At 40.1% G+C, this 26,699-nt stretch overlaps 1 protein-coding gene across 4 annotated transcripts in view; it reads right to left on the bottom strand.

The window, feature by feature from the left end:
* CEP72 (centrosomal protein 72) overlaps window positions 1–26,699 on the bottom strand; it is a 54,199-nt gene that overhangs the window by 20,262 nt on the left and 7,238 nt on the right. For 3 of the 4 annotated variants that reach the window (XM_050938198.1, XM_050938196.1, XM_050938197.1), the window contains exons 3-11: window positions 25,168–25,360; window positions 20,614–20,728; window positions 19,502–19,680; window positions 18,631–18,734; window positions 15,539–15,590; window positions 14,667–14,879; window positions 11,961–12,265; window positions 9,198–9,336; window positions 6,094–6,293 (exon numbers count right to left, since the gene is read on the bottom strand). In XM_050938198.1, coding sequence (XP_050794155.1) covers window positions 6,094–6,293; window positions 9,198–9,336; window positions 11,961–12,265; window positions 14,667–14,879; window positions 15,539–15,590; window positions 18,631–18,734; window positions 19,502–19,680; window positions 20,614–20,728; window positions 25,168–25,360 — 1,500 coding nt within the window. Of the gene's footprint in view, window positions 1–2,426; window positions 3,199–6,093; window positions 6,294–9,197; window positions 9,337–11,960; window positions 12,266–14,666; window positions 14,880–15,538; window positions 15,591–18,630; window positions 18,735–19,501; window positions 19,681–20,613; window positions 20,729–25,167; window positions 25,361–26,699 lie in introns of those variants that run through there. The other variant, XM_050938199.1, reaches the window with a different exon arrangement.

The raw sequence follows: 26,699 nt of genomic DNA, 5'->3' as shown, positions 1-26,699 counted from the left end.
CATTTTAGTAAAGTATTGGATACTATTATTTATTCAGTTTATTTTAAGTATGGGCACTGTTAAATTGGCTGAAAGAAAATAAGTCTCTTCTAGATTCTATGAAAAAGCTGCCCAGTGCGTATATACACAGTGGTCAAGCTTAAAAATGTGTCAAATGCCATAAATGGCCTTCTTTAATATTTGCAGTACTCCCTATACTGAGCATATGGACATACAAGAAATGCCACAAACATCAGAGTAACATTATCTAGGCAAAACTGGAAAGATTAGGCATGATCACTGTTAAATCCTCAATTTCAGAGGATGAAAGCCTATCGTAGTATTAAAAATTGGAGGGAGAAAAGTGGTTCAATCCCTCTAAAACACACACAATGTATTTCATAAAAATAAAGGTAATTAGACATTTTTAAATTTAGTAACTATTTAGTCTTGGCATCAATGTATTTCACTTGAAGAGGAAAAAAGTTGATACAAGCTGCTTACGCAGTGCATGTTAATGAGCAAAGAGAAGATCATCTGAATCTTTCCTCTGAACTGTCTGATCATTTGATATGATAGGATGCTACTGGAAGTTTGATCAGAAAGCAAGTGTAATTAAACCTAGATTTCCAAAAGAGTTCAGATTACACACCCAAGCAGGGGCTTTGGTATGGAGTCCACCAATACTTAAAATATTTGTAGACTCACTTGCCTCTCCATTGCACCCATATCCTATGGAGTACAATTATACAAGCCTTATTTTTCTGTTTAACCTGCTTCCCTCTTTATCTTGCTGTTTTATTCTTTGTTTATTCTAATAGCAAAAGCTGTCTGTAGCGCCTATGTTTTCATAAAGCACAGCCTAAGGCAATCTCTGCATGCAAATCAGGTTTTTATATGCACAATAGATGTATATAAATATCCAGCCAATAGCATGTGCAAACACCTGATTGCCTGCTCAAATGTGCACAAAACCTTGTAAAATTTTACATGGAGGCAACAAAAACATCTGTGTCAACTGAACAGATGGGTGGTGGAGGAATTGGACAATAAATCAAGATTAATATGGTGCTGGGTACCCACTTTGTAGCTTCAACCCAGGATATCACAGCTATCAGTGAGATGCCCCAGAGGGAGAGGGCCATGGACAGAGCCTTGTGGCTCTCTGTAATGGAAATAGAAGACATTCTGAAGAAAGCTTCACATCTACCAAGAGCAACAGAAGAAACTCCATTCAAACTGGAGGATGAAACTGGACAAACCCACTTTTCCCCAGAGGCAAAGTAATTCTAACAGAATAGCAAAATATCAAGAATGACGTGCTCAGTAGGTCAAGTTTGATGAGACGATAGGGGGATGAGATGAGGCAAGGAGAGTAAATTACCAAAAGGGCAGTCTCACTGTTGTGAGATTTGCAAATGAGTTAACTAGGTGCTGGAATGCAGAAAGAAGAGACAGCCTTTTCTCAGAGCCTTGCTGAGAAAGGAGGTTAGAAACAAGATGGTCATTAGCAAGTGGGGAGGAGCTAGTCAGGATTTTTGAGTGAGACAGGAAGAGGTATCTTGTTGGAAGTGTGACAAGCAAGGTTAGAAAGGCATGGGGGGCTGGAAGGAGAGGCGATCAGTGATTCCAGTGAACTGGATGCCAAGCTGAAATCTCTAATTTAGAGAGAGGATGGAGGTACCTGGGCTTGAACCAGAAACTGCCCTTTTTTTTCATAAAGAAAATGTAGCAAATTTTTTCGAGTGCTCACTAGAGAAAGGGATAAGGAAATATGTTTGTAGGAGGGTATTGATTAAGGAGTTGCTAGTCCAGAGTAAGCTGTGAGCTCCTAGCAGCCTTAGGCCCTGTCTACACTGGCAAGTTTCTGCGTAGTAAAGCAGCTTTCTGCATTGTAACTCCTGAGGTGTACACACTGCCAAGCCACTCAGTGTGCAGAAACTGCGCAGTTGCAGCCAGTGCAGTAAAAAAACCCAAACAAAAAAACACACACACCACCCCAACAAGAGGCATCAGCTTTCTGCGCCAGGGGTTTAGTGCCACGGTGACAGTGCAGACACTGTGGTCGATCACAGTACTGCAATTGGTCTCTGGGAGGTGTCCCACAATGCCAGGTCTCACCTCTCTGGTCATTGGTTTGAATTCTACTGCTCTGACCTCAGGTGACCAACCGTCATTCCCACCCCGTAAATTCTTTTGGAATTTTGAAAGTCCCCTTCCTGTTTGCTTGGTGACGCATGCAGTGGTCTCAGCACATCTTTCCAGGTGACCATGCCTGCTCCACGCACCAGGCAATCCCCCGCTTGGAGCAATGCTGAGCTGCTGGACCTCATCAGCATTTGGGGAGAGGAGGCTGTCTAGTCCCAGCTGCACTCCAGCTGTAGGAATTAGGATACCTATGGACAGATTTCACAATGCATGACAGAAAGAGGCTATGATAAGGACATACTCCAGTTCAGGGTCAAAGTGAAGGAGCCGCGGAACACCTACCACAAGCTGCGGGAGGAAAATCGCTGGTCCGGTGCTGCGTCCACTAGCTGCCGGTTCTACAAAGAGCTGGACGTGATACTCTGTGGCGACCCCACCTCCACTGCGAAGGTCACAGTGGATACTTGTTGGTTCACGTGCCAGTCAAGAGTGGAACGGGCCAGGAGGAGGAAATCTTGGATGAGGATGTGAAGGACGACCCAGAGGCAGAGGAGGATTTGGAGGTCAGAGATGCATGCAGCCAGGAGCTCTTTTCTACCCTGAAGGAGGCTAGCCAGTCACAGCTGTCAGAGCTTGTCGAAGCGCCAACAAGAGAGGAGGCCCCAGTAAGTGGATTTGATTTTGGGAATCGCTGAGGCAAGCTGTTGGGGGCAGAAGGGTTGCAGAAAGCAGACTTGTGTCTGCATGATGCATGTGCCACCACATGCTGGTGGAACAGGGTGTTGACTGACTCTCTCACTTCATGGGAATCTGCCTCAGATCTCCAGGAAACACTCAGAGATGCTGGGCAATCCACTGCTGCAGGTTCTTTGGCAGAGCTGCTTTGTTTCTTGCTCCGTTAACGGTAGCTTTCCCGTGCTACTGTGCCATCACAGGGGGGTGAAGGGGACCCATTGCTGCACACAGGCGAGCCACATAAGGGCCAGGGTGGAAGCTGCAGTCTTGGAGAAGACCCTCCCTTGATTCCCTGCTCACCCTCAGCAGTGAGATATCTTCCATAATGATCACATTCTGTGGAAAATGTGAGGACAGGAATGATTATCAGGCTCCCCCTACAGTTCTGGCTCTCCCCAAGAGCCATGTGCCCAGTGTAAAACAGGGTCTGGGAAGAGTGATTTCCCCTGCCCCTGCGGCTACTCACCATTTTGGGGGTCTTGTGGTTCATGTGTGCTTGCCTGGGGTCAGCCAGTTAGTGACAGGTATGTGAGTACTGGTTGTGTTTCAAATCATTGAATCAGTGGTCTGTGTGCTGCAAACAATACTGCTTCTGTAAAATGTTGCATTTAAACTTCACAGAGATGACCTTGGGAGCCCAGCCTCTCCCTTGTTATCACCAGTTGAACGGCCGTGCAGAATTAGAAAGTGGCCACAAAGAACTAAGGATTTTCTGCGTGAAGTTATGATGCACTCCACAGCCGAAAAACAGGAATTGAAGGAGTGGCGGGACAGCGAGAAGAGAGATCGAAAGAATGCAGGCGCCAGAATGAAGCCGCGGAGCGGCTCTTAAACTTTATGGAGCTCCAAATGGACACACTGTAGGCAATACTAGCACTGCAAACCGAGCAGCTCCGTGCCCGCCTCCCCTGCAGTTGCTGTTGCAAAACTCTTTCCCATGCACCCCACACACACACGGCCAATACACTCTTATCAAGCTCCTGGCTCCAGTCTGTACATGCAGCATTCCACTCCTCCCCAATCACAGTCCAACACTGTTGACTCCCAGTACCCACTGCACTCAACACCCGTCCCTCTGCAATTTAGCTCTGAATTACAGTGCAGTGAGTACTGTACTTCAGCAAAGGAGAAGGTTGGATATGATCCCTGAACATACACAAATCTTTAGCCATCCTGGGACCTCACGTCCTCTTGGGAACATCCCTTCCCCTACCCCCTAAGTGCTGATGGGTTTTTTTTGTTTGTTTGATTCTCCCCTCCAGGTGTTATTTTTAAAAAAAAGAATTGTGTTGGTTTGAAAGCACTCTTTATTCTATTAACTGAAAGCAAACAGCCCTGCAAAGCAACAGACAACTATGTTAAACCTTCATATTGCATCGTCTGCCCAATCACAATCACCTCCTAGCATCACAAGAACTGCACTCCTGAGCATAGCAAGAAATATTATTGGTTTTCAGCTTCAAATTACTGCCTCAAGGCATCCCTGATCCTTTTGGCCCCACAGTGCACCCCTCTAACAGCCCTGATCTCTGGCTGTTCAAACTCACCCTCCAGGTGCTGAGCCTCAGTGGTCCAGCCCTGAGTGAAGCTTTCATCCTTCCCTTCACAAATATTATGGAGCATACAGCACAATTGTCATGGGCCAGTGCCAGTAGGTCTTTAAACGGCTAAAAGCACACTCCACAGTCATTCTGCACTTGCTCAGCCTGTTGTTCAACCGTTCCTTGCTATTGTCAAGGTGCCACATGTATGGCTTCATAAGCCACAGAATTAACGGGTAGGCAGGATCTCCCAGGATCACAATGGGCATTTCGACTTCTCCTATGGTGATAGTCTGGTCTGGGAAGAAAGTCCCTGCTTGCAGCTTCCTGAACAGGCCAGTGTTTCAAAGAGCATGCGTCATGCACCTTTCCAGACCAGGCTGCATTAATGTCAGTGAAACACCCACAGTGATCTACAAGTGGCTAGAAAACAATTGAGAAATACCTCTTCTGATAAATGTACTCAGTGACTAGGTGATCTGGTGCCAGAATCGGAATATGCATGCCATCTATCGCCCCTCCGCAGTTAGGGAAGCCTATTTGTGCAAAGCCATGCACAATGTTATGCATGTTGCCCAGGTTACAGTCTTTTGAAGCAGGATGTGATCAATGACCCTGCACATTTCTGTCAACATGAATCCAATGGTCAACTTTCCCACTCCAAACTGGTTAGCAACCGACTGGTAGCAGTCTGGAGTAGCCAGCTTCCACTGTGCCATCGCCACGTGCTTCTCCAGTGGCAAGGCAGCTCTCATTCTCATTTCCTTGTGCCGGAGGGCTGGGGCAAGCTCATCACAGTCCCATGAATGTGGCTTTTCTCATCTGAAAGTTCTGCAGCCACTGCTTGTCATCCAAGACGTGCGTGACGATGCGATCCCACCACTCAGTGCTTGTTTCCCCAAGCCCAAAAGCGGCGTTCCACTGTGATCAGCATCTCCGTGAATGCCACAAGCAATCTTGTGTTGTAGCTACTGTGTGTGGCGAGCTCAATATCGCACTCCTCTTGCCTTTGTAGTTTAAGGAAAACTCTACTGCCACTCATGATGTGTTGGTCAGAGCAAGCAGCATATACTGGTCAACACTTCGGGATCCGTTCCTGCAGACCAAAGAGGCAGAGCCCGCAGCACACAAACTGTTGAAAGATGGCACCAAATGAGGATGCAAGCACAGAGATTGCTGGGATGCAAAGCAATACATCACGGGGCCAAGGGATAGGACCCAGGATGCCATGCAACCACCTCCGTCTTCTCACAAGTCTTAGCAGTAGAAGAGAAAGAGATGCTCTGTAGGATTGCTGCCCAGAGTGCACCGCTCCAAATACCGCTGCAAGTGTGAACATGCTGTTGCACAGACAGCTGATAGTGTGAACACACAACAGCGGTTTCCCTTCAGTGCTCTCTGAGGGGTGTAACTCCCAGCGCTATAACTCTGCCAGTGTACACATACTGACAAACTAGGTCTCTGTAGTCCAGAAAGATTCAGGCTTTTCACATATTCCAATAATCAAAATCAATCTGAACTCTGATCATCACAAATTGAAAGCTAGTGTATTAACTATACCCACTAACAAGAGCTTTTCCGTTTGAATTAGAAACTCAGATATGATTAAACACTATACTGTTACCACACGTGCATTCAATTTCATCCACACCACAGAATCATTAGAAGAAAATAGAAGTGCCATAATCACCATGTCTTTTTGAGAGTTGCTCAGTTCTGACATCAGACCGTTAATCTTTGTGTTGTATTGTTGATCTTGTTCAGACAAACGACTTTGTAAAATCTTTTTCTCTACCAGATTATTCACCTCCTGACACATTGTTGCAGAATCTTTTTGTTGATCTGCAGGTGCAGATTTCTGCATTGTGACCAAAACAGGTCCTGCCTGAGCTGTGAATTAAAAACAGAATAGAGCAGATTAGGCAAGGGTCTCAAACAATGTCTGTAGTTGGTGATAATGGTGTAAAATCTAATCAATGATTTCTATTGACTTCAATGGAACTGATCTGAAATTATGCTACAGTAATTTATTGCCGAATTTGGCTCAGTAAGTGTAACTGGACTGAAGAAAATTGCTTTCCTGTAAACTTGATAACACATCCTACTGCTACATTTCTGCAATGAAAAGATAATATCAAAACTGTATTATGTAATAAATCATGCAAGTACTCAAAATCCAGCCAATGCAAATTACACGTTTAATGGCGCATTTGTAGGATTTTTAGTTACTCCCATTGCCAACCAGCAGCAGTGGCTCATTCAAGTGTGTGCAAGAGCTGCACTTAGGAGAAAGAGATAGCCACACCAGGACAGGCTTGAAGACAGACATACGGCTTGAGGGCAGGGCACTGCCACAGGAACGTATTGAGGGTTCCACGAAAATTGTACCCACACAGGCAGCAGCTCCATTCCTCATGATATATAATAAAGATAGTTCACAAACAAAATAGCCTGCAGCACCTACTCCCTTCGGTTTACTACACTGTGACATATCAGGCTACAATCCAGACAATGGACAGCTGTGTCATCCCTGACTTCTAACCTAGGGTGCCCTTTGCAATGCTTTGCTGCTGTAGCCTGCAGCATGCACGTCACTCCCAGCTATGTCTGTCTGTGTGCTGCAGCCAACCTACCAGCCTTGGTTATACTGCAGACGACCCCAACGCTCACCCAGTCTTAGATTTTCCCCCAGAAATATATGTCCTGTACTACCCAGCCCTCTCCTGACACTACAAGTTTATATAAAGTCTGTTATTGCTTTAATAGAAATAATATGCACATAACGTGCCACCCCAAATGAAGTTTCCCAGACCCTTCCATTTAAACACACTGGATTAGATCAAACAATAAAACAAGTTTAACGACAAAGAGACTTTAAGTGAGTACAAGTAATGGGGCACAAAAGTCAGAAAAGGTTACAAGAAAATAAAGTTAACACACTGCTGGTGCCTAACTTAATCTATAACAGGTTCAAGCAAAGTTTCTCACCATATGCTTTCAGCAGTCTTACAGACTTAAATTCTTAGGTCAGGATCGCTTCTCCAGTCCAACAAATGCTTCCTTTGTCACTTCTGGTGCCATGAATACAATAGTGGGAGGATGGGGGGTTGAAAGAGATCCTCTTAGGGTGTTTGTCCCTCCTTTTTATAGTCTCCCTCTTGAAAAACATTTCCAGCTGAGATTCAGGAGACAGACTACAGAGAAGGATGTTCCCTGCTGCTTTTCCTAGCCTGTTTAAGCACCCTTCGTTACCCTTCCTGCTTGATGACTCAATTTGCATTTAAGCAGTAAACAAAGTACAGCATACATTCCTTTGTTTGAGAGAGAGCTGTTTGTCAATCTCAGTTTGGAACATGTGTTAATAACATACAGTGAAATCTTGTAACTTCACATGCAATATTGCCGCACACATTTTATCGGGACAATAACGTCCAGGAAATTATGAGTTTTCAAATGATACCCCACAAGGCATACATTGTACATAAAAGATTATTACAATAATGTGTAGGGTGTGGACATGGATACATTCTGTCACATACACAAAATGAATTTTTTTAGAAAAAGCACCATGCTCAGTAGCCCTACCTGTGGCTTAATTATGCATTCTCATAACATTCATCTGCACCCATCAGCATCTAAGTGACTTCTAACCTACATGGAAATTCTGATATTTGACAGAACACAGAAGTTTTGAACTGTAAATATCCGAGTTGCATCACTCTTTTCCTATTTAATATTGTTCATTCTACTTATAGACGAATGGCCATATTGGGTCAGACTAATGGTCCATCTAGCCCAGTATACAGCCTTCCGACAATGGCCAATGCCAAATGACTCAGACCTTCACAACATCCCCTCAACAAGTTCCACAGGTAGACTGTGTTGTGTGACGCAGTACTTCCATTTGTTTATAAACATGCCTCCTATTAATTTTATTGGGTGACATGCCCCCTCCCTCAATTATTGTGTTTATGTGAAGGGGTAAATAACACTTCCTTAGGCACATTCTCCACACTAGTCATGATCTTATAGACCTCTATCTGCAAAGGTGAAGTTATATAACTTAGGCATCTTAGCAGTACAGATACTAGTAGATCCATTACAGCAGTACTGTACCTAAGGTGGGGGTAAAATTAAAAAGATAAGGAGGTAAGGGAAGCCAAGCATTCACTCTGCTCTTCCCCCTCCCATCCATTTGGACAAAGCAGGGCCACAGTGGTTCTGAAGAGCATGCTTCCCTTGCTGTGCTGTTCCCCATTATGTGAGTATCTGATCCAGAAAAACAAAGAGGCACCTTGTGCCCTCTTGCACTAGTGTGCTGCTGGTTTGTAATGTAGCCCTAAATTAAGATCAAAGCTAGTTGGTCTAACTGTGGTGCAACATCTTACTTCTGTTTGGCCTGAGACCACCGTTCTAACGCTGTATTTTTATTCACTTCTGGTTTTCACATCCAATGAATAAGTAAAATAAAAGCCACATTATGCACTGATGTGGAATTGTTTATGTTGGTCTTCTGTCCATAATGTGTTTAATGGATTATTATTATCGGATTAGGTGCTGGAAATCTGATTGATTATCATGCCAAAGACAGAGGCTAATATCTATCATTTAAATTACATTAGTCAGGATGGAATTATATCGCAAACTCACAAAACCTGAAAACACACTAATCTATTAATACACAAAGCTCTTGTTTCCAAGCAAGCCCCAATAAATAATTATTTTTCTATACATCACTTATATAAATCTTAGGTTGTTCACTAATCTCTGTTAAAATATCTTTTTCTTACTTACAAAGAAATTTCTCATTGCAGTGGAGTGATTTATAACCATTCCAATATTTGTCCACTAAGTCCAGGAGATGTTCCATAGGTGTTGCTTCATACAGATGTTTATTAGCTGACTGAGTTGCTACTTGATGTGTTTCAAATACCTGAATTTGAAAAAAAAAAAAAAAATCTCTTTCATGCTCTAGAACTGCAAATGTTTTCAATTTGGTCCATATAACCTTTTAAGTGCAGAAATGTGACATGCAACAAAGAGAGGAATTTAAAGGGACAGAGTTAGGTAGTTTTGGTCCAAATTTTGTGTTGGTTATGAATGAATAAATAAATAAATAAACAAAAACAAACACACACCTAGAAAATAACACTAATATTATAGTGGTGGCCTTATAGTACCCGCTAATTTTAAAGATGCAGTTTCCTTCATAGCTTCCAGTTTTCTCACACTTCTGAAAACTTCTGGTCTGAAAATACCTATGCTTGGTTTCTGCCTGAAGGTGAACTGTCTAGGAAAAATTCTGATCACAATTTTGTCAACATTTTTGATTTATGGGAGGGTAAAATATCACTACATGCAGGGATGGTAGTACTGCCTATTAAGGTTGCCTGACACTTCCCATTATAAGACACTGTTTTTAGTTGCTTATAACTTTGCCAAACTTTAACCATTTCCATTGAAATTTTATATGTTCGATGTTTTTGCCTGGTTTTTTTTTTTGGGGGGGGGGGTGGGGAGGAGGAGGATGAATTGTAGCCAAAATAGTTAGGCAATTTCCAAAAACCCAGCTTGAAAAAAAAAACCAAAACATTTTGTCCATGTCAATAACTTCTGATGTTCTGTTCTCTGAACAGGTCTAGCATCCTCATGCTTTGCAATGGTGACTTGAAATTTGACAGGGACGTGGCCTTTGAGTCAGGAATGCATTGTTTGCCCCCTTGTGTAAATTTGCCCAAATCTAACCAATTTATAAGCCTTTCTGGGGGTGAGGGTGGGAGATAAGTCTGCACATGCTCAGTAGAGGCTTCCTAGACTTTTGTTACCATAATCTCCAAAAATTTCATCTTCACTGAACATGCTTGAGCCTCTCACAGTTCCTAGTGCTGACCAGACTGCCATGCACCATTCCCGTCACTTGCTTAACACTGCACAGGAACTCTGAGGCATAGGCAGGGACAGAATCCAATACTAAGGGCAAAATTCAACTGCCTTAACCACGAGACCATCCTTTGCCTTCCTGCAATCCCCTGCCTCATTCACTACACACCCTCCAACTTCTGCAACAAATGAGGAAGGAGTGCTACAGACAACAGCCTCCTTCACTACACGATCCTGATTCATCCCCAGAGCAAGCTCCCTTGCGGTGAATGAGGCAAGGGATCTGCGGGGGAAAAAACAGCATTTAATCACATAATTAAAGACTGTATTATTTATAACCTATACATGGAAGGGGCCAGGCAACATTTTCTAAGTTTTTGTGTATTTGAATTTGCAAGCTTGATGTTTTTAATGTAGTTTTCTCTTGTGCAATATATACACACAGAGGGAGAAAATGTGTTTTCTCCTGGAGAACTACTGTAATTAAACATTTTTTAATAGGGTTACAGCAAAAACAAATGGAATTTTAAACATCATACACATACAGTACTGCTTTGTTTGGGAATTGCGAAAGCAAAAACTTGTAAGTGTTTTTTTTGAGCTTTCAGATCAGCATCTATTACATTTCAGCAGAGCTTAGTGAAGCTCCATCTCCATCTGACACTAAGTCCCTCTCAGCTTAGACAAGGGTCCAGTGCCCAGTTACCTCAGTCTGCTCTAGGACAATTTTCATGAGGAAGATAGTAGCTTTTACTAAACATACACAGAAAAATCTTCACTCCGACAACCATATCATCAGGGAGTGCTGATACATATAAAAATGAATTCTGCAAGAACAGGGTCTTTTTGCAATGTTTACTGACTATTGCAATATTCAGTACATTGTAATTTTTCATTTTTAAAAAGTATGTCTCTGTTTGTGAAGTTGCAGCCACTACAGAATAAAACTTTCTCCAGCCAAAGAGTAGCAAGAGCAAAGATAGGAATTCATCTCCCTGAGATGTGAACTACAAAGCCAAATTGTGAATAAGCATGGGGTATTTGCTTTCATTTTTATTTTTTTTAAAAAGACTCTTGCCAATTCCCACAACTTTATCACAATTTCTATTTACTGCAATTTCTATTTACTGTAAGGAACAAAACAATCCTGCATTTTTAGGGAGCTGGAGAGGATGATCTAACAATTTTTCTATCTATTAACTAACTTGAAGCTGCTGCAAAAATTCCAGGGCAACACAGAATTCTACACTGCTATGCCACACAAGTCAGGAGGCCTTGTTGCAAAGGTTAGGTCCAGTATACAACAAAGCACACAGGGCCTTGCCATACACCGTCAGTATATCATCTTGAAAATCCTCAGTCTTTTTACTGCATCAATAGACTAACAGTCACTCCTAAACCATGTTCCTCGGTATTACCATTCTACAGTGTCAGATCAGATAATGAGCAAGCTAAACTACTATTTTATAATAATGGCTGTGGATGTTATTTATGGGCACTCATTCATGGCAAGATAAAGACAGTGCAGTAACGAAAACAAATTCGTATTGGTTGAGGAAAAACAAAACGCTATTGTTTTGTCTTTAGTAATTGTCCATTTTAATAGTTCAATCTAATAATAAATCATGAAACTAAACACTTTAAAGAAATCACCAACTCTTCTGTTCTAGCGTTTACCTCTCTGACATCTGAAGTTTTGCTATTTGGCCTTTGCTCTTCAGGTCCAGGTCCCTGAATGGAAGGAGGATGGTTTCTGCCACTCTCTTGCATTGTTTCTTGTTTAGACACATTCAAACTAACATTAGGTTGGCCATTATTTTTCTGTAAAGCTGCAGAGTAAGTCTGGTTCTGAATTGGTTGGCCTCCTCCATTATGAGTTCTATTGCAAAGTAATCTAGATGCTGATAATGTATTAAAAATCTTCTGAGCCTGTGTATGCATCTTTGGAGAGGAGAGGACTGGAGAAGAAATTTCTTGAGAGTCTCCAAAAGAAAAAAAATAGAGAGTCACTTAACCTGGATGACCTTGTTCTTTTAAATTAGCATCAAAAGTCAAAATTAAAATATTAATATTCCATTTTTAAACAAGGGTTAAACTATTTTTTTCCTGAACACCAGTAAAGAGATTATAAAGCTACTTGGTCCAGAGAACAGGTTTATTACTAGGACAGGTCAGGAAATTTTAACTTTTTTCAGCTTTGAAATAAGCATGTTTTCATTGAGTGACATCTCAGTATATACGATATAAATTATTTCAAAATGAATAACAGATTTACCTCCAGTCTACTAGTTATTCGATATTATGTACAGTGCCACTCTGTCTTAGAATTATATGTTACTGAAAACAAAAGGCAAGCATTATGTAGAGATTTTATTGTAACTATTACAATGAAATGTTTGTTTAAAAAACTAGAGGCAGGTTAAGACTGAAGCCCAAATTTAAATTTACTGAATTAAAAAAACAAAAAAAAAAACCCCACCTCTGTCCTAAGCATAAGCATGATAAGCTACATGGAAGACTGAATATCAAAATTAAATTAATAAGGGAAACTGACCAAAAAAATTTTTAACTACAGAGTCACTACTTGGGCTTAGTAGAAATGTCATTTCATGACAGTATCATTTAGAACTTTTAAAGTACTGATGTTCATGCTAACCTAATATGCTATGGAATCAATGAAGACTGAGTAAGTTAAACCAACTAATATTTGGCACCAGTGCTCTTTAAGTGAGAGCTGATTATGATGTGGCCAACAACAGCTCTTTGTGCTTAAAATGAAAGACATAAGTTGAACAAAAGTATTTCATTACTATAGTCTAGAACCTAGGTACATACTTCAGGAAACGAGTGGAGAGTTCATTAATTAAACAATCCTTGTCAAATGGCAAACATTATATAGCAATATTAGAAATGTCCACTAGGTGGGGCCATTGACATGGACCAGATATTAAACCTGAGACCTTCCAAGAAGATTTCAACCAAAATTCCTTCTGGAGACTGTGGTTGCTGCAGTCCTCTTAGAGCCGATTTAAGACTATGTCTTCACTGCACAAGGGAAAAAAAAAAAGTGTGTGTGTGTGTGGGGGGGGGGGGTTATTTACTTTTTCTCTTGAGGTGGCTGTCCATATAGTGGAGACAACACACTGGTACTTTTCTACTAGAGCAGGGTGAAATTTTTCAGTCCAATACCTTATTTGCCAAAAAATGCATTTTTAGGGCAATTCAATCTATTTACAAATTTGGATTGATTTCAGCAAATAGCTTCAGCCAAATAAATGAGAAAAATTCAAAAGAAAATTGTTCATGAAATGTTTCATTTAAGAAACATTGCTAACTTTTCAAAACAAAGTTTCATTTTGATATTTAGCTAGACTAGTTTAAATAAATTTTAAAAGTAACAAAATATTTCACTTTGTTTGACCTCAAACAAACATTGTTTTCATTTCAGTCACTAAACTGAAAAATCAGTTATTCATTCTGCTCTACTTTTTACTTCGCAGCCCCCACAGGCTTGACCTCTACTAGCTATGCTGAGGTAAAAGTTACCGATGCTTTGTCTCTACTATGATTTTTCACTGAGCACTGTTTTCTCTAGAAAAGAGGGGAAGAGGAAGAGTTAGTCAGAGGCTCCCTCAAATAACTGAAATAAGCTATTGGGCTAGATTCTGTGGTGTATGTCTCAGGAAGCTCAGCACAGATGGCACCTCTCCAGGCATCTCTGGGTCTACCAAATTGTACCTCATCTAAGGGCCATTACAGCCCCCAGTGTAAGCCAGAGTGTTTCCAAGGGGTTTGCTAATTTATGGCAACATCTCCAGCTATTTTGGGTTGAAGAGCAACCCCTAGTCATGTTGCTCCAAATGCTACGGCCAATCTCCCTTCTGCCATGCCCCTATGCCGGGCGCTGTAAGGTTGGGAGGGGAAGCATGGAGCCATGTACGTTGGTCCCATGTTGGTCCTACACCAGGGAAAATTCTCTCTGGGGCCCTTGCAGTTCCATTATGACTCCTATATGCCACCGGATGTGAGGTGCAGGAGACATACTCATCTTTCACCAACCTGTGAGTAAATAAAAATGTAGGCAAGTCACATCTTGACTAGAATTTCAAAAAGTTTATAATCTGACTTTACTGACTAACGAATACGGAATACACGGAAATTAATTGGATTTGTAGACAGTTTGGGGTTTGTTTGTCTTTTCATTTGGAGTTAACAGAAGTCTGACTAGAAAGATTAGAAATACACTCAGAAAACCACACTTGAGATAACAGAACTGCTGTAACCAGACACTTCCATATAAACATACAGGGGACAATGAAAGTTTGCATTATAGAGGTTATCTGAACAACTCAAGAAAAAGCACAAAACTTCTGCATTGGTTACCTGGATGGGGTGTGAAATTGGCATGGGTTGTAATTTTTTTATAAGATTCAGCCTCATCTTGAAATTTCAGATTAGGATCTCTCTTAGGAAGATCTTGACTCTTGTTGTCTGAAAATGTAACTTTGGTGCTATTTTTCCTTTTCTCATTCCCTTGCTTAATGGTATTATGTACAACAGGCAGAGTTGGTGAACGATCAGGCAAACTTCTGAACTCTAGAAACAAATTATATTATGTTTTAAAAACTTATTTAATCTCCTTAAATTAGATGGTAGGAAGTAACATAATAAACACACATCTTGGAATTTGTAACAGAATACTCACTGGTGATCCTCTATTAGAATAAACTTTTTTTAAAGATGGTAAAGTAATGGGTTTTTATTTTTGCACTGAAATTAATCCAAGTTTTGAATCTTTATTCAGGAAACTGGGTGTGTATAGCTTTATAAATTTCTAATTTAATATTGCAATGAGTCTCCTGTAGGTCCCCACACAATAGCAATACACAGGATGCAGAGTTATTTGCATAAGGTATGAACCAGAAATATTTTCAAATGCTATTGCAGGGCTAACAATGAGTAATTTTATCTTTGTTAAAAGTAACTGACACAAACATGAAGTCAATGATTAAAAACAAAAATAGCATTGAGAGAATAATTTAATCATGTTGAAGCCATCGGCTTTTCCTTTATTAGTCAGTAAAACTCCCATAGCAGTAAAATTAATGGTAAATAGCCCCATTAAATTGGAATATCCTATAATTGACAAATGAGATTAAAAACTACATAATCTTAACTCATTTGTTGTACTAAAGATTGTTCTTTGTACATAGACACAATATACAGCACAAGATTAACACACAAACAACTGTTACCTTCGTCAGTTTCCTGAACTTTCAACGCATTTCTGTTTTCTGAACTAACATCCTAGATTTAAAAATATCAATACATAATCAGTATGACAACATAGCACTCAGGAAACTATACTGCAAATCTGATAAAGTGCTTATGATCAAGACTTATGCCTTGAAAGCTTTATTCCGCTTCTTAAAAATCAAACAAACAGCTGTTACAGAAAAAGCCACAGAATCGAGGATTCTGTACAGGAAAATAAAGGAGGCATGTATTTTAAAATACACCTCTACTCTGATATAACGCGACCCGATATAACATGAATTCGGATATAATGCGGTAAAGCAGAGCTCGGGGGGGGGGGGGGGGGCTGCACGCTCTGGCGGATCAAAGCAAGTTCAATATAACGCGGTAACATTTTTGGCTCCCGAGGACAGCATTATATTGGGGTAGAGGTGTAATATTCTTTTTAAAGTGCAAAGATAGTTGCACTTTCGAGCACACATTATACCTGGTTTGGAACATTGAGCAGTTTATTAAAAAACATTTCTAAACTTTATTTCATCTTTACGTAAAGTATACTGCCACTTAGACCCCAATCCCGTAAAGTCTTGTATGCAGGTGCTTAACTTTAAGCATCTGTGCAATTCAATTTATTTCAAATGGATTACACACATGCTCAAAATTAAGCACCTGCATCAATCTTTGCAGTATTGAGGCCCTAGAGTTTACAATTCAGCAGAAATTTTGGCAGGTAATGTCTTCTCTGAATTAACTGTATTTCCTATAAGGACATGTAAGTGAATGATAGATTAACAAGAAAACATTTCCAAAGAGCTTGTCTAGTGTTTTCCTTTTCTCACTAGTTTTTCCCCCTTTCAAAAGGGAGATAGAAAACAAATGTTGAAGCTAATAGTAGATTTTATAGATACAGAACAATACTCAGCTTATTATTACTGGACCAGAACAGTGAAATATTTAGCAAGATGTTCATGGCATCTTGGAGTGCAAATTTGCCACACACTAAACCATCCATGTAGAGCCTATTGATGGGTGTTAACAATTTGTTAGTGCACTTTGATCTAGTCCAGAGAACTACATCAAAGCACACTAACAAACTGTTAATACGTATCATCAAGGTCCACATGGACATTTGGTCCATGGCAGGCTAGGGCAGAGAAGATTCACACCCCCATTTACGGCAAACTAAATGTTCATCTAGACAAGCTCTTACTCTGAATTAGTGCAAAATTTTAGGGAATAATTTAAAAGTAATTTCTGAAACTCTATTCTCACTTTAACTCATATCTTACCCTTTGGGGGGAAAAAATTATTCTGGGCCAGACTCAGTCTTTATGTGCAAATACTATTTTTCTCCAGGACTCAGAAAGCACCCCTCCCTCCCATTTAAAGCAGCAAATCCCTCACAAACAAACCTGAGTAAACAGATGGGCTTTGCAATGTGACCCAAAGATTAAGAATCTTAAGCTCTCTCTTTCCCAAAGGGAGCAAGATCTATAACTGAGTCTCCTCTGAAAAACACCCTGCTATGAGACCCCTCATGTAAACTTGGGGCCAGTCAATTTAAGGAAACTTGATGGTCTCAGTCAGACAAAAGCATAAGTAGTTGGGGCCCAAACCAATAATTAATTTCTGAGAAAAAAAAAATCAGTATCTTGAACTGAATCCAGATTAAATTGGCAACCAATGAAGTCTCGGGAGCATAAATTTAAATGGTCCTTTTCTAAAATACCACTGAGTCTGCCCACATTCTGCATTAGCCTCCTTTGCATGCAATAATACTAAGCAGTGGAAGTGCCAAAACCAGAATAGCCTTGGTTTAAAAGGGAAGGGGCTGCTGACAGGGCCTGCTCCATGAAGGAAACCTAGGCTTTGGAGCTCACTCTCCTCCTGACCCAAATCAGTCCAAAGCTGTTTACCTTCAAGACACTGACAACACCTCTATTTGCTCAAGATTCTGGAGAAGGAGCTCTTTAGTTTTCCTTTTTAATTTTGGCTAAATGGGTAATGTTAGATTATTTATCTTGATTAATATTTTTCCATTACCTGTCAAAGGCACCTACACACAAGAGACACTTTTGTGAACGTAAACTGAAATCTATTCAGGCAAAAGTGGTCATTATATATGGCTCTGAGCATTAAAATTTAAATTCCTTGGATTCTGGCACGTACCAGGTCAGTGCCAAATGGGGACTGAAACCAACCTGCACATTAGTAATTGCATGTATTGATGGATACTATGTTGATTCTATGACTGATTTTAATCAGCCTCCACCCATTTCTGGCAAAGAGATTTTGCCTGTCAGGCACCTCACATTCTTTTGGAACTATATTAATAAAAACAAATCAACCACACAATAAAAACAGAGCTCCATTTTGAACTTGTTTTCTGCTAACCAACTCACAGAACACTAAGGGTATGTTTACACTGCAATAAAAGCTGAAGGGCTGACCTGGGTCAGCTGATTTTTTTTTTTTTTTTTTTTGGCTAGCAGGGCTCTAAAACTCCACAAAGGGGGAGGGTCCCAGAATCTGAACTCCCGCTGGAGCCCTAATGTCTGCATTGCAATTTTATAGCCCTGCAGTTCAGAATGGAGTCAGCTGACTGGGCCAGTTGCAGGTGTACTGGGGGTCTTATCACAGTGCAGATGTATGCAAAGGGAGTCCTAAAATTTCCTACTGTTGCTATCACTGTTGCAGTCTACTGATGGTAGCACAGGTATGAGGGTTAGTATAGTCTAACTGCTAGCATTTTAATCATTGTATTACCTAACCCTACTCAGAGCAGGACTCATTGAGATTAAAATAGTGGTAGCCACAAGAGTTTTGATCCAATAGTGGTAGCCATCCCATTTTTAAACCAATACCATCAACTGAACTAAGCTGAATATACCACACAAAGACTAGATTCAAACAGTTAAGATCACTTCATTTACAGCCAGAGAAAGGGCATTCTTATAAGTCTGCACTTGTGTATCTAACGTTTCTCCTAAAATCTCTATAGTAGCTTACAGGTTTAAATAGTTAAAGACAACACAATACAAGTTTGTTTGTCTGGGGTTGTTTTTTTTTTTTTTTGTTTTTTTTTTTTTACCATAGGCATATTTGCTTGTTGCTTCCGCATTTGTAGGCTGATGGGTCTGGTTTCGGATTTCCTATTCATAGTAATGCCAACATTATCTTCAATATTGCGAATACCTTGGGAAATAAGGGACTTAATTAAAGTTTAGTAGTTTTATAAAACAGGCTAAGTTTAATAGGGTTGCAACAGAATAGATGTGTGTGAAGGGAGTGTAATTATATAGTCACAGGGCCTCCCTGGATCCTGGAGGATTGATCCACTAGTCTGAGGAGTCAATCTTCCTGTTACTTTTACAGGGGTCCAATCCAGCCCCACCTCATTCCCAAATGGGAAAGGAAGTCCCTCAACACACTTTTCTTTCCAATATGTGGAAATAGCTCAAGGGGGAGGTGACATGGCCCAGAATTCTTAGGGCTCCAATATAAGTTTCTGGATATAGTACTTGCATGGAGGGAAAGTATGACTATTCCACCTATACCGAGCTCTTTTGGACTTACGTTATGATTTTTATTTTATAGGAGTATTTTATTTCATGGTATTTTTCAAAGTTTCTACTAAGGGATGTGTCACAAGATAATGGAGGTTTTACTCAATTTCTCTTCCATATAGCATGTTTCATATAAAATATGATACATAATGAAGATTTTAAATGGAAAAGTAAGCAAAGAATATCAATGAACAATACAGTTCAATACATAAAAATCTTTAATTTTAGTCTTTTGTTTATTTTATGCAAGCAAAGTAAGTAGACTGCTTTAAAAATGCTAAAGTGATACATTTGAAAAATATTCAAAGACAGAGAAGATATGGCCTCTAAACTCTGAAGATCTCCTTTTTAAACTATTCACTAATCACCTAATTTTTAATAGGTATATCAACATACTTTGTAAGCTGTGAAATTCTACTTCAGGATCCTTTTTAGCAGATCCTGTTATTCCAAGAGGCTTGCTCAAGTCCCATTCACACTTTGTAATTAAGTTTAGCACTGCTTCATCTTCTTCATCCATCACTGAACACTTCCTTGACATGGAGTTAATATATGCTATCCGTGGCTGGCCAGATCTGTGAAGGAAAATATGCTGTCAAACTGTCACCTTATTTTAATGTTGTGGTTCCCTGTATTTAAAGATCCTTTTTGTGTTGATAAAAAACAACTTTAAACATTGATACTCAGTAAAATAACTAGTGAACCAGCCCAGTTTTTTATTCGAGGTAAAACATTAATTGTTGTCTTACAAGATATTGGATAAAGCACTAGATTGACTCAGGAGATCTGGTTTTAATTCCTAGCTCTGCCACAAATTTCCTGTGTGATTTTTTTTAGGCCATTCACTTAATCTCTGAGTCCCAGTTTCCCATCTATGAAATGGGAATAATACAGTCTCTCTTCTACCTTTTGTCTGTGTTTGTCTGCAACTGACTCCAATCTATAGTGTAATTATTGCGGGAAGGGGGAGAATGAATGATAATATGTTTAAAGGAATCTTCCAACACATTTTTAGAAGTAAAATTAAAATGCTATGATTTGTATGCAACTGCCCAGCTAATTTAAGGTTGATGATAAACTTTTAAAACAAAATTTTAAAATTTGCTGTAAGTTTAGAAATATTTAGAAAGAATTCAATTCTTAAGATTTAAAAAAGCAACAACAGCACATGAAATTTACAGCATGACAAGATTAACACCTGCTAGTACAGATAAAGTTTGTAACAGTGGTACCATAAACCAATTTCTTCAACTGAATAATATTTTTGGAGATATGTGCTCAATCACACCAGCTCCTGAAAAGTAAAGTAGTTACAGCTGAACTCATAGGATTTACACTGACGGGACAAGAGAGCCTTGAAGATTTTCCATATGTCTCCACAGCTGCACTTTTTGATTCTTGCACTAAGAATGTTTATAAGCTTGCTTAAGTGCAATCTTGTTTTTTAATTAAGCCCTAATTTCCTTTCCAACACTTCAAAACTACCGCTTCTGTTACTTTGTTCATACCTTTCAATTTCATTCACTTTTGCTGTCGGTGAAGAATCTTTTAATTCAAATGCATGATCTGTGGTGAAATGCAAAAGGGATGCTTTTCGTTCACTATCTCTCACTGGTCGATCATCTAGAAAAAAAATCCACACGAAAAAGGAATCACTGTCATTAATATTTTTCACTATAGCTTTTAACTCAGGAAATCAGAGCGATATCATAGCACCTTCAACCTGACTACATTTACAGAAGATAAACCTCTGATAATCAGTGAGGGCACAGATTTTATCATGTCAGTTTTAAGGAAAACACACAGCATGCTCCTAATGGCAAAGAAAACGCTGAAAGTTAAAAAAAAATCCATTTCTGAAAGTTCCATTCATCGTGAAAACAACTCGTGCATATGCCTAGACTAGTGTTATAGAACATAATTGCTATTCCAGTGCCAAGTTTTGTAAACCCAACCCACTCGCCAGGGGCTTAAAGTTTTATGTTTGGGTTTTGTAAGTTTTTTACCTTTTACACCAATCTTCAAGTTATCTCATAATTCATTTATAGGAAAACAACCCCTTCACATTTAAATAGACTGTACTAGAGAGGAATGATTCTCCTCACCCTGATGGCAGGTGTTGGAAGCCCTGTTGGGAACTGAAGGTCAGACACTGCTGACTTAGTGGGCAAGGTATAGCTTATTAGATTCCACCCAGGACATAAGGGAGAATGGCAGATAGGAAAGGAAGCCTGGAAACAGCATGAGGCAGCAGGTATAATAGGGCAGGGAAGGCTGAGCCTGCCCAGGCACAGCGGCGACCTCTGGACACCAGTTGTGGGTTTGGAGGGGGAAGTTTTTCTTATTATTATGCTCCATACAGGTTCTGGGGAAGCCAAGGAGGTGGTATCTGCTATTCAGCTTCCTGGTTCATCAGTAATCTCCCTGGACTCCAGAGAGATTACTGATGACACTGAGTAACATATACAGCCTCCTCAGCCACTCCCGTACCTTCATGGAGCATATCAAAAGCTAAGGTTCTTCTCACGGAAGAGAAGAAACAAGAGCTTTTCACAGGGCAGCTTGGGGTCTGGGAAGGCACAAAACTATGTGGGGGGCTCCGGCTGGCCTGGGGCTTCTCTGACCATGCGGGGGATCAGGGCTCCAGTTGGCCCAGGGCTGCTCTGGCTGCAGGGGCCTTGGGCAGAAGGGACGGAGCTAGGGGCTAGCCTCCCCAACGGGGGGCTCCACCCACCACCCATGGGTTCATGTAATGTGAATCAGTAGAACACCTTGGAAATAGAGGTTGTTCATAACTCTGAACAAAACATTATAGTTTATTCAAAAGCTTACAACTGAACATTGACATAATACAGCTTTGAAACTTTACTATGTAGAAGATAAACGCTGCTTGCTTTTTTTTTTTTAAATACTTTGCATTTAACACAGTACTATACTGTACTGTATTTGTGAGGTTGTTGTTTTGTTTTTGTCTCTGCTGCTGCCTGATTGCGTACTTCCGGTTCCAAATGAAATGTGTGGTTGACTGCTCAGTTCATAATTCTGAAGTTCTACTGTACCTTTTCGTTAATGAAACCAGAGGCCATGAGCCATGACCTTTTAGTTGAAATCCTGACTCCACTGAAGTCAACAGCAAAATTTCTATTGATTTCGAGCGGTCCAAGATTTCTCCCTTTGACTCCACAATGAAAACAGGGCTTTATATTTGGGGCTGACTGGCAACTCCGCTCACATAGACATAAGTGAATTGTGTTCCAAGGCTAGCAGGAGGAGGAGATGGCCTCAATGACCATTATACGAAGAAAATTAGGACAGTTAACTACTCAAAGTGACAAAAGTTAAAGGGAGGTTTGTATTTGATGTGTATTTTTTTTTTAAGTTAACATCTTGTTCTGGTAATATAGCTGCATGTACCCAACATTCCCTTTTAAAGGATCCTGATACTTAAATCTTTTAACTTACAAAGCCACAAACTACACTATTGACAGCAAAAGATACACAAAGCTACAGACACTACTGAAAATGGGTCACTGTTCTGAACAAGTCGATGGGAAGAGGAAAAGACAAGTTCTCAGAGTGATATTTTAAATAGTTAGGTCTTCTGTTTTGGTATAACTGTTGGATTGGTTCACAGAAGCTAACAGAATCCTACAGGAAGCAGGATATGGTTTTCTTCCCTACGTATCCACTAGTAATAGGTTAGTTGTGGGCATAAGTCTTGATAAGCATTATCAAAAAGTTTGAAATACAAATAAATGCAAGGAGGAAACAGTAAGCTCTCTTATCAAAACATTTACGTATACAGTCAATTTGTGCAGTAGCTGTGTGCATATTTGTGTGTCTAATTAATCAAATCATATGTTCATAGAAAATACTGATACAAAAGCATAACAGAATAGAGCACCCATCCATATTACAAAATGTTTGCTCTGAACCTTTAATCAAAATATCTTTATGCAGAAAAAAGTATTTTGCATTTTCAAAACACAGTCAACCTTGGTAATGTTTTTTTCATATTAAAAATAGGGTGGGATTTTCAAAAGCTCTCAGTGTTGGTCTTATTCTTCTACCACAGAAGACAACAGAAGCAAAGTTAGACCAGTGGTGAGCACATTAGAATAATCACACCTGTAAAGTCTCTATAAAAAACTCTGCACTAAAAGAACATCTGCAATGGGATACTGGAATGATCTAAAAATTGTTTAACAAAGTACTGAATACCCCAAATAACCATGTTATGAAGGTTTTTGCACATCAGCTTTGAACGTCATTATTTATTTAAGTTCTTGCAACAGCCAGCCCTGCTGCTGATAAATGACACTGGCTCTGTCTCAGACCCTAGCATGCACTAGCCATTACACAAAGTAAAACTATTTCCCCATGCTTATTTTTCCCCCCCTACAGTTCCTCACATCTCCTTGCCAATTGCTGAAAATGGGCCATTTTCATTACCACTACAAACAGTTTTTTTTCTCTCCTGCTGATAATAGCTCACCTTAACGATCACTCTCCTTATAACGATCACTCTCCTTATAATGTGTATAGTGAAACCCATTATTTCATGTTCTCTGTGTGTATATCTCTATCTCTATCTTTATCTCTCTCTTCCTACTGTATTTTCCACTACATGCATCTGATGAAGTGGGCTGTAGCCCATGAAAGCTTATGCTCAGATAAATGTGTTAGTCTCTAAGGTGCCACAAGTACTCCTGTTCTTTCTGCAGATACAGACTAACACGGCTGCTAATCTGTAAACTGGTAATGTCACCTGAACCACAGAATGCTGTTGGAGCTATGTGCTAAATCTGTCACTTCATGCTATTGGTACAGCACATGGCTCCTACTGACTCCTGAACCAACACACAATTTAAAATAAATAAATAAATAAAAATCCTGCTCTAAAGAGCTTACAGTTTAATTTAAGACAAGTTGCATTCACAAAGAAGCACAAGCATGCTGGTAATTGAAAACATGCTTTAATGTAGGTTAGCTATGTGCACAGATAGATGGTCTCCAGTCAATCAATCAATCTAGATATCTTAGGTACACATATGGCCCCCATTATCACAGTATTTGAGCATCTTAGTGTCTTTAATGTGTTAATCCTCACAACATCCAGTGAGGCAGAGAAGTACTATTCTCTCTCTATTGCCCAGCTACAGAACTGAGGCATAGAGACTAAGGCTTAGATTCACAAATGTATTTAGATTCCTTACATCCACTGATTTCACAGGTTAGGAGCCTTTGTGGATCTGGACCTAAGTGACTTGCCCAAGGTCAACCAGGAACCCTGTGGCAGAGCAGGAAACTGACCCTGGGTCTCCTGAGTCCCAGGCTAGCTCTTTAGTCACTGGCCTAGCCTTCCTCTCTATCATATTCTTTCATATTTTTTAAAAAGTTATAAATAAAAAAAAGGGTATCAGAAGTCCTATTGACCATTTAGCTAGCCATTATTATGTTAACAAAGGTATCCCTCCACCTGGAAAGCCATTTTGTTCCATACATTTAAGAAATACGACCAAAACCACATTTTTAAAAGTACATATATAGCCTATATAGAATAAATGTGGACATGGTATAAAGCAGGGGTCGGCAACCTCTGGCACGCGGGCCAGGCCAGTTCGTTTACCTGCCGCGTCGGCAGGTTCAGCTGATCGCGGCTCCCACTGGCCACGGTTTGCCGTCCCAGGCCAATGGGGGCGGCGGAAAGCCGCGACCAGCACATCCCTTGGCCCGCAGCGCTTCCCACCACCCCCATTGGCGTGGGACGGCGAACCGCGGAGAGCGGGAGCCGCGATCGGCTGAACTTGCCGACGCGGCAGGTAAACAAACTGGCCCAGCCCGACTGGGTGCTTACCCTGGTGAGCCACATGCCAGGGGTTGCCGACCTCTGGTATAAAGGTTTCATTGGCACTCATATGGAATAAACTGCATAAATCACACACCACAGACACATTCTCAATACATACACATATATATTTCTCTTTCATATAAAATACCTAATACCATATCTAAAATTTCAAGAACTCAAGCTAAGTTTTGAAGTTCTGAATTGTACTTACCTAATCGTCTAAGGTTAGGAAGCATGTGCACAACAAAAAGACGATAATCAGACTCATTTTTAACTACAGGGTTCAGTCGGAGGTCCACATCCTTGAGTGCAGTTAAACTATGAAGTCGAAATATTTCTGATAATGATGAAATGTGATTGTAATAGAGATTGAGCTTTTCTAAAAATATGAGATGCTGAATACCCTGTTAATGTATAGAAAATAGAAACCATATTAGTTTGTACTCACATATGACTTGAATAAACTTTACATTTTCATAGAGTGAAATACACTAAGTCATTGATATAAATCAAAGCCAGGCAACCAGTGATTTAATAGTCTTTACCATTTGCCTGTAGCTGTTTGGTGGCCTATGTGAAACGAGTTGCTGGTCTCAGTCTAGGTTCTAGTGCACACATGAACGTTTTTAAAAATCTCACAGACAAAATAATCACAAGTGACATCATGTGTTGTTTTTTTTTTGGCTGTATCAAAACTATCCTCGAAGAAGATATTCCTTCCAGACAAGAGTTGTAGCTGAGTGCTAGAGCACTTGGGGACAACTTTAATAACTGTTGCCCATGCCATATCTGTTATGTGCATATAAAGCCCTTCTGTCTTCCAGTGGCATCTTTAAATATTTAAAAATTTCTAGTGATTTCTTTAATTTCTTACAACATTTTTGAAGTTAAGATTATTTTGCTGAGTAAGATGAATAATTAGTTAAGAGTGGTGAAATTTAAATGTGAACTGAGCACCTCTGAAGTACACCTCTACCTTGATATAACGCTGTCCTTGGAAGCCAAAAAATCTTACCGCGTCACAGGTGAGACCATGTTATACTGAACTTGCTTTGATCCGCCGGACTGCGCAGCCCCGCCCACCCGGAGCACCGCTTTACTGCGTTATATCCAAATTCGTGTTCTATCAGGTGGTGTTATATCAAGGTAGTGGTGTACTGACATTCAGCAATTTGAGCTCTTCAAGCTATCAAGGAATGTTACAGATATTATGTAAAATGAAGTAATACAGCATATTGATGCTGTTCTTCACAAAAAGAGTTGAGATAAGCAATTACATACTTATACTTTGCAGGAACAAAGGTTTAAGCACATGCTTATTTCTACCCACAAGAAGAGTCCCGATGACAATGGTTGAACTCTTGTGTTTAAATTATGCATGAGTGTAAGTCTTTTTAACCTGAAAAAAGGTGATGGATTGATAGCACTTGAAACTAAAATCCTCATTCAACTACAAAGGTGCTGTAGCACAGGCTTGGCAATGCATGTTTCCCCATACCAAACCACTGAAATCCCACAGTCTTCAAGAAAGACAACCTGTAAGTTTAATATGTGTACGTTTAGACTCCATGCCAGCTTTTGCTGAGACTACGACCAAGGGTGCCAATTATAATCTGGACTCCGGCTCACTTGGAATTAGACTAAAACTACACAATCATTTCACACAGTGCTCTGAACAGCCACCAGAAAATATTTTTTGACCACTAATCCAAACTAGATTCAAAAATGTAATTTGGAGACAAC

This window comes from Gopherus flavomarginatus, chromosome 2 (assembly GCF_025201925.1).
Source record: "Gopherus flavomarginatus isolate rGopFla2 chromosome 2, rGopFla2.mat.asm, whole genome shotgun sequence".
Classification (NCBI taxonomy): Eukaryota; Metazoa; Chordata; order Testudines; family Testudinidae; genus Gopherus; species Gopherus flavomarginatus.
This window is presented reverse-complemented; position numbering and strand designations above follow the sequence as displayed.